Source organism: Gasterosteus aculeatus, chromosome 10 (assembly GCF_964276395.1).
Source record: "Gasterosteus aculeatus chromosome 10, fGasAcu3.hap1.1, whole genome shotgun sequence".
Taxonomy (NCBI): Eukaryota; Metazoa; Chordata; class Actinopteri; order Perciformes; family Gasterosteidae; genus Gasterosteus; species Gasterosteus aculeatus.
The window spans coordinates 9,919,435-9,934,585 of NC_135697.1; the positions used below are offsets into that span (position 1 = coordinate 9,919,435).

Consider the following 15,151-nt stretch of genomic DNA (forward strand, 5'->3'; position numbering starts at 1 on the left):
GTATTTCAAACTGCCTTCATATAGTGATGTCAGCTACGTTGGAGAGAAAAATATCTGTCTATGAAACCTCTGTCGGATGAATGCAGTTTGATGTTTTTTTTAACAACAAGGTTCACAAGTGGCGATTTATCAGTGATGCTTAAATTTGTGCAGCCGCTGAAAGCTGTTAGCATATTTTCTATTAGCTACATAAAAGTGTTGTATTTCTATTAAGTGAATGTCCAAACGTACGGCTTTGTTCGGAGGCCTTGTGTCTGAAGTCTGAAGGCAGAGAATCACAAATCACCGCGTCTATTTTACGCTTTACGGCTGACGGACCAGATAGGTGAGGTTTCTGACATGAGAGGATAAAAACAGGGGAATCGTTGCAACAACTTGCGAGGAATCACTCTCAAACATCCCGCTAATGGATTCCCATCAGTCCCGCTGACAGTGGTCCCCCGGCGTGGACCTCCACTCCGTGACCCCTTTTGTCCCCTCGCTCCATTACCCGGCAGCCACTCACCACAAGTCCGAGCACTAACGTGCGGACCCGCTCGCCGATTTCAGGCGAGATGTCGTTGCCAAACTGCTGTAGAGTTGTGAGGAAGCGCTTGAGCTTGCTTAGCTGCCGGGCGCCGCAGGCCGGCGGCAGCTGCTGGTTGGCCAGTGAGGACGAGGACGAGGAGCTCGGACCGTTGCTGTAACCGTTGGGAGGAGACGTGGCGCCGTTGAGCGCCGTGGGAGAGTGGCTGCTGCCATTGGTTACTGTTTGAGACAAAAAAACAAAAAAATGGGTGTCAAAAGAAAGATGCATTCCATCTACTCTATTCATTCTCTCTACATGCAGATGACCAAAGAAATGAGCTGAAAATATTGGCTTTTACCTTGAACAATCACACAAACATCTAATACCAACGCAGGGATTTTGAATGATTTACATTCTCCTGAAAACATTCCCCCCTCCTCAACATTTGTTTGCAATCACCGCGCGCTCGTTTGATCCTTTGCGGCGTCTCATAAAGAACATATTTCTGCATTGGGAAGCACACTTCCTCTCTCCCCCCCCCCCCCCCCCCCCCGTCACCTCCCAACCTCGCACAGCAGTCTAAACAAGCAGGGGACAGTGCGACCCCCCCCCCCTCCCTCTCCCACACCTCCCCACCCCGTCGCACCAGAGCACGGGAGCAGTGTGTAGTTGTGTGTGTGTTGGGGGGGGTCGGCGTACAAAGAGATACAAGGCGGCATAAAGCTTTCTCACTAATGAGATTAGCTTTTGACGAGCGATCCCCTCACTCCCCCTCTGGCTGCCGTCCAAAGCCGCCACTGTAAAGAGGGGAGGGAGACGAGACACTCAAACTGCATCTGGTAACAATTACGTCGGGTGGAAATCAAAGCATACTGCTTTGTTAGAAACCTTCGGCATGCGTAATGAGAGAGCCGGGCCTTTCCTCCCTCGCTGCACGGAAGCCCCCATGTTAATTGCGGAGAGGGTGCGTTTGCAACAGAAAGAGAGAGAGGGGGGGAGAAAGTAAATGCTGAAGATGGAGCAAGGGGAGCAGGGAGGGGGGTTGGTGATTGAAAGAGAAGAAAATAAGGCCTCTGGAGCAGAGAACCAGCACTACAGACGCAGAGTTGAGCACTCTGAGCATTTTTGAACCGCAAAGCCTTTGATTCTTTGATTCTAGTGCTCTTCAAGCGAGTGGTTAAGTGTGTTCTTCTAAGTGAATACTAGGGTGTAATTTGCTCGTCATGGGCTGTGCGAGCGTCGTGGCGAAGCTCCAGGGCTCGGTAAGCTCGGGTGTTAATGAACTTGTTTGTTTGGAATGGCTGCGATTTGGGGAGGGCTCCATTCAGCTTGTTACGGACGTCTCATCGTGCTGATTTGGGTCATACTGCGACCTCTGCTTCCTTCGGCTGCAGCGTGCCGCTGTGTATGTTTTCCTATAGGTGACTTAAAGGTACAATTGGAAGGATTTGGAGGCATTTAGCATCTGCAAGACTGCGGTGACTTGGGCCGCAGAGTGCGAAACCACGTGAATGCGGTTCACCTGGTGGTCCGGCAGTTTTTTACTTACGGTTTAACTTAACTTTGTTCTCGCAAGCGCTTTTCGGAGCCTTCAGGTAACTTAACAACACAAAGGGCCCTTGCTAGAGCTGACAACTGCTACGAAATGAGAATCAATTTCAAGCAATTATACGCTGATAAAAACATAGTTGTGAATATGATATTCCATTTCTGCTAAAATATTCCCCCCGAAATGCTGCCCACTCTACACCTTGAAGGAGGAATTATACTTGTGCATCCGGTGTGCAGCTCATGTTCACCTTCACTACAGCCAACACTGTATATTAGGATGCACCGACCCAACTCCTCCAACTCTCCCAATATCAATGCCACTACACCATCGGTGCATTTGCTGAGACCAAGTACTGATCTGATACTATGACGGTGCTCTCCTCTCCCAAATTTAAAATGTCAATACTACACTGCATGACACCTCGGACGCAAAGCCAGATAAAAACCCCATAACCACTTAACCCACAACAAATAAAGCTGGCTTCACTCACATGTGGTGGGCGTGTAGGAGCTATTACGGGGAGCTCCTTGCGTGCTGGGGGGAGGAGGCATGGTGGGGGGCGTCAACCTGGACTGTGTCTTGACGTCCGCAGGTGAGTCGGGCATGGTGGAGCGCTTCCCAGAGCGATCTGTGGGAAGACAAAGTGAAAGGTTGCAATGACAATCCCCGAAACACCGCTGCCGACTAGACGGGATATAACAAAGACCTGTGTAGACCTGTGGGAATAAACAGCAGCAGGATTTAATCTGATAAGAAAGCACCTGTGAGGGGGTGTCAGAGGAGAATAGTCACGTGTCCATGATGACGTGATGCAGATGCTCAGGCTGCCGGATGAGGAATGAGAGGGTGAGAGAGGGAGGAGACGCTCACACGCTGACACCCGAGAGAGGAGCGTGAATCCGCCGCAGGTACGCGTGCATTCCACCACCATCTGTGCCGTCCCGCATGGCCGCTTTACCCAGTAGCCCCCCGCCCCCTCTCCCTGCTAACGGCTGCAGTGCTCATTACACACACACACACACACACACACACACACACACACACACACACACACACACGTGCAGCCCGTGTGCTCGTATTTCTGGATACTAGATTGGTCCCAACCGGAACAATGGACTAATTTAAGGTGACAAATATGCAGCAAAAACAAGCTGATCTGAAAGGTTTGTTTTTACATCTCACACTACCTCGAAGGGATTCCGTAGATAAGATTTAATCAAATCATTTTCTCGTTGCTGTCATTCATTCTACAATGTTATGCTTTGTATAACTGTGTATAGATTGTATAAATTACAAGTCTTCCAATGCACGTTTTAACTAGACAGACTCCATGTGTCAACAAGGACCATGTTATTTTGGTCCCTAACAGAAGAGTTATTTATACGTCTGCTGCGATAATAATCCACCAGAAAGCCACACAGATTGGCTTGCATAAGAGTCAGGTACCATGTTAGCTGAAACTGAAGCAACACTTTTAATACGTGCAGTCAGGCAATTGCGGGCCCCTTAGTCCTCATTACAGCCACCAGATGGCAACGCACACGAACAAACTACATCGTAAATATGAGGAAACATCATAATGCACCGTGGGCCGATCCCATTCATCTGTCTCTTTAGAATTGCACTCTTTTATCAACTCGTAATACTATTATAATAATAATAATAACTATTTCAATCCCTTAGGGGGATTTATGCTATAGGTAATGTAGCCATATGGAAATAAATTGTGTTTTAATTTAAAACTACCAGGAAAGTAAATAAGTAGGCAAACTGTAACTTGCAAACAATGAAGTCAAAGAGTAGGAGAAGACATGCTGTTGCATCTGTTAATTGGATCTTCATTTTCATGGTGATGTTGCCTCAGAAGGTAAACATCCTGCCATTTTCCTTCACTGCTTGCACTAAAAATAATGAGCTATTTCTTGGGTATTTTGGGTGTTATTTTAATGGGGCGAGGGGATGGGAGGTTTTCTCTAAGTTTTCCTCTCAGTTTTAGTCTGCAAGTACAGAACAGACTATATGAATGTTAGTGGGAACCGACTGAAATGAAGGCAAACGACTGATGCAGGAGAGACAGGATGGCCTGAGCCTGTTAGCTAGTGGTGCACTGTGGCAAAGTATTTTAGTCACGCTAGCTAAGCTTCAGCAGGCAGGCAAGTGAGGGATGGAGATGTCACTCCATTTGTAAATAGAGAGGGCTCCATAACTCCCTTTAAAATAGTTATAGAGGACATGATGCAAATGAATGAAACAATCACAATAATATACAGTGTGAAAGCTTCATGAACAGTCACATGCACATTAATGAGTAGCTTCTTCAGGCTCTTTGCAGATAAGAACCGGGACGTACCATAGTCAAACAAGAGCCTTGAATCCTTTTAAGCAATGAAATGACTAATTTGCACCTAGCCAGTGAACTGAAATATGCTGTGAGTAAAGCATTCTCACATTCCCACACAGGTCACACGTCTTCCTGCAGCACGCTGTCACACTGACTCTGTGACTTTCAGATGGAGATCAAGACCAAAACCTCTCAGGGTCACTCAGCGGCATGAATATGTTTTGGGCTGACTCTTATTTCATTGTATTGTTATTAATTGACTCGCTATGAGACAGGTTTTATAGCTCTACATGCACAGCGTTGGCGGAAGCAAAATCAAATTTTAGTTGACTTTTTCTTGCATCGTGGGAAGCAAAATGTCAGTCTGTGTTGTAAAATTGATATGAACTCAACCTTAAACCTTGAACAAAGAAAGATTTAAATAAAATGCCACTAAAATAGAGTTTGTAAGAAAGCAGAGAATAAGGGACAGGCGGTGAATGCAGAGTCAATCTAAAGGGAGAGAGATAACAAACCTTATCTTAATAGATAACTCTCTCTTTCTCTCTCTCTCTCTCTCTCTCTCTCTCTCTCTCTCTCTCTCTCTCTCTCTCTCTTCTCTCTCTCTCTCTCTCTCTCTCTCTCTCTATACCGACCAGGGAAGATTGAGGAAGGTTTATTTCTCCAATTTCATCCCAGTAAATCTTGACCTGAATATTTATTTTATGAACTCAGAATGTAGCAGTGTGGCTGCTGGAGCCTTGAAAATACGAGGTCATTAAAAGAAGATGTCCGGGTGACATGACCCGAGGTAATCCATCATGTTACGGTCAAACACACAGACCTGACGTGTATAATGAACCCAAGAGAAATAGAAAGAAGTCACCATATCCTGTTTCACCGGATCTCATACTTTCCATAGATCGGTGTATTGGCTCCTCTAATCGTGTGGTCATTTCTTGGCGCAATTCACATCGATCTGCTGTTAGATAATAAGGTGTCCAATTAGGGTCCATCATCTTATAATGACCTACTCTGTGAATAGTTCAGGAGAAAGATAATGCAGGAGTTGGGTGGAGATGAGAGAAACTGTCGGCCGTCAGGGAAGAAAATAAAGAATGAATTAGTATGAAATTCATGTGCACAGCAAATACGCGCGTGCACCCGGGCAATAACTCCCTCTCTCTCTATATAGTCCACCTCCCCAGCCAACACGGCTCCACTTACACTCGACTACATAGACGTGCACACACTTTTGTCAATTACAAAAAGCATCTTCTCTGTTTGTGATTCGATTGAGAGCAGAATAAAATCAATGTCTTCATACTAACCAACAAGGGTTGCACCCAACCATTCACTCTGCACTTATTTGAATCAATCAATAGCAAAAGTCATTTACCCAGCATTTGAAAAAAAAAAGAAAAATCCTACAGCTGGGGCATATTATTGAAAACCGCTCACACCACATAACTGTGTACCTCCCATTTTCAGCAAACACGGTATGTGTCATTTAGATGAAGAAATACCTGTGCAGATAACAGTCAGACAAAACTTCATTTTATTACAGCAAGATAGTGCGAGGCGGCACAATAGCTGCTAACTCATGCATAATTCAGTTCAGAAAGCTCCACCTCAACACGCAACCTTAAACAACCTTGAAAACAAAGTCTCCTTCAGCCTAATACATCTGTTAAAAGTTAATGGCTGATCTTAATGCACACATAGCGTTCATTTATTAGCCAGTTACACATTGCAGGTCTGTGGCCGGCCGACGGACGGTACTCTGGACAGGTATTGATGTGCTGGGCTTTAATGGGAAGGGCCCATGAGTGCTTTGACTTTGCCTAACTCTCTTTACGACTTCTCAGAAGTGCTGTTGTCCAGGAATTAATGGATTGAAGAGGATGAGGACGGTTGTGGAAGAGGCATCAATGAGCTATAAAATAACAGAAGAGCCTCTGAAATGTGCGTTGACTCACCGGTGGACTCTATGACGGCAGATGTAGCAAACGTATCGATGGACAAGCTCATGGACGACCGTGATTAATGTCCCACAACAGCCACTCGCAGCGCGGTTTCACCAAGAGCGCCACGAAGGAGCTCTTAGTGACGAGTCATTATATGTATTTGGTATCATTTTGTGTCGAAGGTAATAATAACATTGATATCTGACTGAATTATGAGCTCCCACGAGGGAGGAGGTTGTATTCGCTTTGTCTACATAAAGTCGGGATTACACCGGTGCAGGAAGTGCTGCTGCAATGCTGTGTACTGAGAAACATTCTGGTATATAAACCCCTATTGCCAACTTTCATTGTCATGGACATCGTTAAGCTGGGAGCAGTTAAATCAAAGTAGGATATTCTTTTTTACGGATGTGTAAAAAAGTTGAATAGTTGATTTAAGGAAAAAAATGTACTGAAACTAATCATCTTGTGACCCTTTACCTCAAATTCACAACCTTGCACATGTTAAATTACGTCTTGTAACTTCTTTAATCTTTCTACATGCATCCATTTGATAACCCTTGGACAAGAACCTGCCACTCACGAGGATGTCTTCACACTTACATCACCTGTTTGCATCGTCCATGATTACGTGGCCCTCAATGTTTGAAAACATATCTCTTTCTTTCTTCGCGTTTTTCCCCTCCCACCCGTACCATCTTTCAGCCAAGCTCAAAGAAAGTAGATTTTATCGCCCCGCTGACTTTCTGTACGCGCCTTCTCTAAGGTTACATGCAAGTTACATCACTCGCCTGAAGTCTATCTAGAAGGTACGCGGCCCCCTGAAAAAAAAGTTCAATATACTACAGAGAGGGCTTTGCCAATCCACAACTCAATGCAACATAATATCAAATCCAGACCGTGTACATTTCATCATCACGGCACGCAAAGCTGTGGGGTCGTTTCAAACTGCAATCCCCTCCCAGAGTGGGAGCAAAATCTCCTGACCTCGATGTCTTAGATCACTCAGAGGCTACAACGACTTCAAAGTCTGTCATCAGGAACCAACAATCTCAATTATTCATTCATGAGCTGCTGCTGTGCAGCTTCTATGTGACTGTTTGTGAGCGCTGCGACGGTGCAGTCGGAGACCCGGGAAAGGAGGTGATAACAGCAGCAGCAGCAGCAGCACTCCCGCTTGGGAGAACTTCACACGGGCAAAGCCCATTCTTCAAAACGCCCGTGCACTTCAATCACGCTGGGGGGATTTTTCACCCAGTGTGTTCATGTCAACCTCTGTGACGTGAACAATTTATCGTGCACTGGTGGCTGTGATGGCCTGAGTCAGACATACAGTATATAATCATCATTATGGCCCTAATTGAAAAGAATCCATAAGGACCGACCCGGAGCCCTGACAGTAACACGCATAACACCTTCAGCGCACGCGTTGCAGTGTAAGTGTTGGGAGTGAAAACGGCGAGGAAATGAAGCTGCGGGAAGCCTTTGAATTGAGCACTAATGTCCACGACGCGCCAATGTCTGCAAAACGTCGCCTCCAGGTGTTGTTATGCCCACACACACAAACACACACACAATAATGTGTGAGGAGACGGATAGGTAATGGACGAGATGAAGCGATACGCAGGTGGTTTGATAGCGGCATGTGGTGATTGCTCTGTGTGCTGGGTACAGATGTGGGGGGAGGGAGCAGGGGACGGAGAAACAAGTCATCCATCGGTATGCAAGTGTAATAACCTCTCTTCTTTTTCTGTCATGCCTCTCCTCCAGACCATGCAGACACACACACACACGCACGCACACACACACACACACACACACACACACACACACACACACACACACACACACACACACTCCAGATGGAGCAGTATGCAGAGCATGTCCCATCAAATTCCACCCGCTTGTCAGGAAGATGTATGGCTGCAACGACCTACACACAACGCCTGCAAACGCACAAATACGCACACTGACAAACAGCTGCGAGGACGCGTGCACAAAAAGAGTCTCTCTCTCTCTCACATACATACAGATCTGATTTGATTTATTTCTCCCACCAGCAAAGGAGGGATTCAGAAGAGCACGGCGCCGCCATCAGTGTCGTCAGTCAAGTCATTTGAATAAAGAATCTGCAGTATCCATAATTAGTTATTCCCCCCACTGTCATTAAGCTTAACAATTTAAGTTTAAAATACATCTTGTACAAAATATCTGTTCCTGATCAGAGTTGACAGTTCTTAGCATCTCCCACAATATCTGTGTTTTTCTCTCAGTTTAACATTGTGTGTTTACACTTTGTCGAGCCAGAAAAGACATAAGGACATTTCTCAATCGCACACAAAGGTCTGAACACCATCTGTTTCATCACACAAACATCTAAACGCACACGCATCCACATATGCGCAAAAGTACATCAACTAAACTGCAAAGCACCTCTGACTACACACAAAGACATACACATACACACACACACACACACTGGACAATAAAACATATGTGGCGCACAACATTAGTAGTCCTTCGCTGCTTTTCAAAATACAGATTTATAGTAATGTCTGTTCTGCCCATCTGTTGAAATAAAGTTTGTCTTGCAGAGCTGGAGTAAGAGAAGAGAAGGGGAAGGAAATGTTAAGGAACAATAAAAATGGTTCACAGCGCCTGTAAGGCGTCCTCACAAATCAAACAGATTCCTGCCACTTCTGGTTGCCGTGCAAAATTGAACTACGGGGGGTCGGGCAGTGGGAATGCGTGGCGGAAGAAAATAAACAGAAAGGGTGGAGGAGGGAAAGGAGTCGGTTCCGGAGGAGGTGAGGATAAAGAAAACAGTGGGACACTTTACAATTATTGCAGAAATAACAAAACTACAAATATTAGACTTTTTTTCACCATATTTTTAGAAAGCTCTATAAAAAACGAATTGTATAATTATATAAAGCTAGTATGTCATTTTCATTGAAAAAAATGATGTCAAAATAATGATACAAATGTTTTTTAGGGGAAATAAAGCAATTTCAATCAGATGTAAGCCTCGGGGAGCTTACTTTGGCCACTTTGATGGAAGGAAGCCCATTGGATCCGGCTTTCTTTGTACAGTTTTGTTAGCTGCTGATGACATGCGAGTGAAGCCAAGGGAACCCAAATGGATCTGGGTGTTTTCCCGGGCAAGAATCTACGCCAACAAAGAAGGACTCACGCGAAACACTCCACACACACACATCGTAGTGCTGCGACACACAGCTTTATTTCCCTAAGCTTCTCGCACATAGAATGGGGTTACCTATCTTTCCTTTGTGGAATACTGAATCCATCTGAGGATTAATATTGTTGCATTTGAGACAACACCATTTAAAGTAGTACTCAACCAAAACCTGACTGTGGGAATCCCATCGCAGGCTGTACTCCTTTTTTTATTGGTGGGTCTACGTGCACAAAGCTTCTCCTGCTGTTATGGCTGAGGAAAACGTACAAGGACACACAAAGGCGTTGTGACGCAAAGGACAATTTCAAATCAGCAATACATCCATTGCATGTCATTGATACGCTGTTGTATCCAGTCGCGCTACATGGAACCCTGTGAATTTAAATGAATCGCATTCCCGTCTTCAGGAGCAGTAGAAGCCCTCCTGTTTGACGTGACAGTTACGTTTTGGCACGGACGGAGCGGATGGATGGATAGAGGCGTGGATGGAGTGATAACCCAATGCAGGCCGAGCAGAAAGGGGTGAATGTGTGAAACAGATGTGGTTAAACCCGAGGCAGAGAGAAGGAAAAGATACAGAAAAAAAGGGAGTTGAGGATAGTGAAGAAAGACGGGGAAAAACTAGAGATAAAATGAAGCGCCTATGAGAGGCAGATGGGGAAATCAAATGCGAGAGGCAGAAGACGAGCACCGAAAAAAGGCGGCAGGGAGGGGGACGGGGACAAGAGGGGGGGGGGGTGGCAGTCTGTCTGGCTGGTGTTTTCAAAATATCACCTGACGGCTGCCATGTGTTGGAAATTACTGCCGGTTAACTATCATCCCCAAAAGTCCTCCAAAAAAATATGTCTGCAATTTATAAAATGTGTTCCAGGGCTCTGCTAAGTAGAACCAGATTTGCAAAAGATGAAAAAAAAAGAACTTTAACCCTCAACACCCCTTTGCCGAGAGCCACTACTCTGTTTTGTCTTTACGGCCCCTCTCTTCCTCCTCCCTCCCTCCCTCCCTCCCTTTCCCCTGCAGGAGAAGATGTTTTAAAAAAGGGGTTTGAGTCGCATCTGGTGAGCAGGGAGCCAAAGTGGTGGTTGGTGTGACCTCGCATCAGGGCATTTGCAGGCTTACATAGTGTGTGTGTGTGTGTGTTATATGCCGACCATCGTTTGCTAATGGCTCTGAGTGGCTGAGAGTCGAGTATGTCCCGAGGGGGAGGCAGCAGAGGGATGGCCTCTATATGCACACACACACACACACACACACACACACACACACACACACACACACACACACACACACAAGCACAGCACCCCCGTAACCATTCCAGGTCAGCGATGTGTCTTTGTCTCCTTGATCCAACCATTGCACACTTTTTCCAGAGCTCGTTCCTCCTCATCGTTTCACCCGTCACCGTCTCACCTCCAGACCTCGGCCATCTGAGGCCACTGACACACAGGAAGAGAGGATCCCAAAATGAGGACGAGAATACCAGTTCAGAGCTTTGACACGCAGTCACCTCTGGAATATCAGTGTCAGTTCACCAAATGTTCTGTGCGCTTTGTACGATAAATGTGTGCGATATGTACTGAGCATGGAACTGATTATTATATTATTAAAACAAGTGACATGGAATACTAAAATGAGCATTTGCTGCTCGCATGCAGGCTTTTAATCATTTGTTGTGGCTTTCTACTGGTTTGAGGCACTCAGCTTCACATTCAAGATTTCTTTCCAGTTTTCTCTTCCCTGAAGCTCATTGCTGTAAAATGCAATAAAAAAAAGTATTGAAACGTATGTTGTAAACCATTAACTGCTGTTTGTGATACATTTTTTGATACACGTATTTTTTAATGGAATTTTGTTTAAAACAAGATTGTACAGTATAATGAATACCACATATGCCACATGTTATTGTGATATTTCGTAAAACATTTTCAGCTGCATTTTGATGATAAACGTAGCTACTGCATCAGGGACAAGGCCGTAATTCATCTGAATTGCGTGGGTAGTATCAGTTATTTTCTTGCCTATTGCCAGTCCTATATTTCCAGAAAACGTTTCTCAGACTTCATGAAAGTCAACTCGTCTCTCCGGCACACTTGTTGCAGCCTTCGTTCCGCAGGAGGTACTTTGGGTCACTGTCCTCCCCACATCCAGCTCCCACTGTGCATCAAACAACAGACGCTTTTTAACCTGCACATCTATGAACTCCGCCGCCACCACAGCATCAACACAAACACACACACACACACACACACGGAATCAGACACACAGCCTAACCGCTCTCCAGTGCTACAGATGGATGCCACCACTCTCTCTGGAGCGGTGCCAGCGCCAGCTAGTGAACAGCTTGCCTGGCACGGTGCTCGGCGTGTGTCTATGTGTGTGCCTGCAGAAACAGTAGCGAAATAGCCCAGCACAGATGGGTGGCCAAAATCTACCCCCCCCCCCCACCCCCACATTACCACCCACACACACACACACACACACACACACACATATGGTCCAGAATAGAGAGACACACACGCAGACCGACACACGGTGTCTTAGTTCTGCTTAAGTGTTCCCGACCTGGCACACGCTGCCGCCTGCACAGCTGCTTCCTCAGACGCACACACACACTTATACACTCACTCACACACGGCGCGCACACACACAGCGGAGGATTGCAGTTACACACACTTACATCTGTGCTTAGTTTACACTTCCTGTTTAAGGCATGGGAAGTATAAAGTCCACACTGCCAACCCACACACACACACACACACACACACACACACACACACACACCCACACACGCTGACATACGCTGACAACACCACCAGAGCCCACACACAGGCAAACATATGCATGCCTTTGCATCTGCCACACGCACACTCAAACACACACTAACGCGGTGCTTTACCCTCAGTAGCTATTCAACCTCGTACGTATCTGCTTGTTTCGCTCCACACGCAGAGAGAATCATCAAGGCACTCACTTGGAAAGCCTCCAGTGCTGGCGACCTGCCAGCAGAGGCCTATAGATCAGCATGATCATAGGACTGTGTTAAGACACTTCACTGTTTAATGGTTTGACAATGAAATTAAGACATGAAAGCTTGTTCTGGAACAATAGAATCAACGGAATGTAATTACAATGCAGTTGTGCACAGTTGAAGCCGCTTTAATGCTCAAGGTGTGACGAGAATCCTTGTGACAGGCAATCTCGCGCTGCCTCGTGCTTTGACTGTCTTTTCTTTCGTTTGATGCAGCTGTGCCCTGACCGAAAAAAAAGGAAGAAGCCGCCTCCGAACCGCGTATTCCTCATATATTTCTTTGGTGTGAAAAGGATGCTCTCATAAGATCAAACAAAGGCCGAGAAACTTTAACCACTGAATAAGTCACTTGGTACTCAGCCCGCGAGTCACTCAATGAGCTCAGGCGGCTGGCAGCAGGTACCCTCGCCTCGGTACGTAGGGGAGAGCATGCTGGCTGGCAGTGCCAACTGTGCACCGGGTCGCCGTGCCAACTCTGCCAGCCTTGCGGTGTCTGTTTGCCGAGGCCATCTGGGAAGAGCAGCTCGGCGCGCACACAGCACCTCAGCTCAGCTCAGAGGGCGTAGAGATAAACACACACAAACACATGCATGGATTCGCACAAGGGCAGAAATGCACTCTGCATTCATGCAGCATGCACACACTTATGCATGGCATGAACACACAGCGCAAGGCACGCGCGCGCGCACAGCCGGCCGCTGACAGCTCACCATCTGCGTGCCGCCTCAGACTTCTCCCTCTGCTTCCTTCTCTGCCCTTGTTTTTCGCTTTCCTAAACTCTCGCTCCCTCCCTCGCATTCTTCCATCGTGTCTCATCTTATCCGCTGAATTCCTAAGGCACAGATCCCTGCGTTATGTTACCATGACCACCTGTGTATGGACACTTTTCATTTTTTTTATATACCAGGCATATAAGATTAAGATGAAAGGGTTTTTTTCAGGTCTTTTTCGGGTTAACTACAATTGAACAAGACGTCCACAGAGGCTCTCTTCCTCTCTCAACTTCCTTTCCTCCCTATCAGACGTACAGATGAGATGAGAGACCATAAGAGTCCTTAAGTGGTTTTGTTATACTGAAACACATGTGTGCAGGCAGGCGTATAAAACCTGCAATGCATCACACGAGACCAGAAGGGAAGATGTATAAACATTTAACAGAGGGAGTGAATGTACGGTGGAATGTCCTTTCATCTGTGTCATATTTCACAGGGTTCCTAATCGGAGACGAGTGACTGAAGATGAGAACATAAGAAAAAAGGGCTAAAAAACAATGTAGAGAGAGAAATAGACAGAAAGTGGAGAGGCGACGGGACGTGGGAAGGTAATATGAGTTCAGCACCGTGGAATTCACATCAAAGAAAAGCTATAACGGGTCGCCGTCTTTACCAGAGTTATGCTTTGGCCGAAGCGCCTCGTCACATGTTTCTCGTTTAAACCTTCTCAACCACTGTTTGCAAATGAAGGGCAAAGGAGACAACTACACACGTGTAGCCCACGTTCACGTGTGTGATTTAGCACATTTGCTGAACTGAAAACAAGAAAAAACTGTTACTTTGCACGGATGCACCACATTTGTCCCTAAGTCCCAGTTTAACGGCTCGGCTTTTCTCCTCTACAACAGCTGTAACATTTTCAATCGACAAGCTCCCCTCTCGTCCGATTCCTCGCTCGGTTTATTTCTTCCCCTCTCACTGGCCACCACGACCTGCAATAAGTGGTTGCTCCTGCCACCATCTATCCTCTCCCCACCACCTCTCATCCCTGCGGCAACTGCAGAACACCGTCAGAGAGATCTGCGATTGAACGCTTTCCCACTCCTGTTATTCTTACACTTTCTCCCCCTCTACTTCCCAATGCAGTCGCCCACCCTTCAGCCTGTTTTCTCTCCCCCACTTGCACCACTTGAATTACCGTGCATCCTCTGCTACGTCCGTGCTCCTCTCTGCTACCTCCCTCCATCCAGTCCCGCCAAAAGCGCCACATGCTCTGGCAGCGGCAGGAGAAGTAGGCTCATTACATACAAGGAGAATCCATTTGTGAGCAGCCTGCTGCCTCTGTGCCCCCCTGTGAACTCTCATCTCTCCTCCTTCCAGCCCTCTTGGATGTCCCTTCTTCATAGTTTAATTATTCCTTCGTTCTACCTTCAAACATGCTCATTGTACTGATTCACATCAGGATGCTCAGCATGTAATAGTCAATGTTGATATGGCAAACATATATGCAGAATAATGTTAAAATGTTTAAATTAGTGAAGCAAATAATATTACTTCAATTTAAATAAAATGACATATGGCCCTTTGTATAACCCACCTGCTCAGGAAGTACAAGCCATGATTAACAAACGTTAAGGGGGCTCCAGTATTTACTCTTTATTTAGCTTTTGTTCTTCACTGACTTCTGGAGGAAATATGTGACTATTTACCAGTTCAATTGTTTACTATGTTCACAAGTGAGAACTTTGTGGGGCTTGGCTAATAGTCTATGATAGTGTTTCAACTGCCTCAAACAGCTGCCTCCTCCAGCTGGAAACAACACTGACGAGAGTCATTTCATCCACTTTATAAAAGTAACACAAAT

The 15,151-nt window shown here is 46.0% G+C and overlaps 1 protein-coding gene across 4 annotated transcripts in view; it reads right to left on the bottom strand.

Moving 5' to 3' along the window:
- runx1t1 (RUNX1 partner transcriptional co-repressor 1) overlaps positions 1 to 15,151 on the bottom strand; it is a 48,045-nt gene that overhangs the window by 17,043 nt on the left and 15,851 nt on the right. For all 4 annotated transcript variants that reach the window (XM_040188860.2, XM_040188856.2, XM_040188858.2 and 1 more), the window contains exons 2-3: positions 2,551 to 2,688; positions 506 to 747 (exon numbers count right to left, since the gene is read on the bottom strand). In XM_040188860.2, the coding sequence (XP_040044794.1) occupies positions 506 to 747; positions 2,551 to 2,688 (380 nt within the window). The remainder of the gene's footprint in view (positions 1 to 505; positions 748 to 2,550; positions 2,689 to 15,151) is intronic.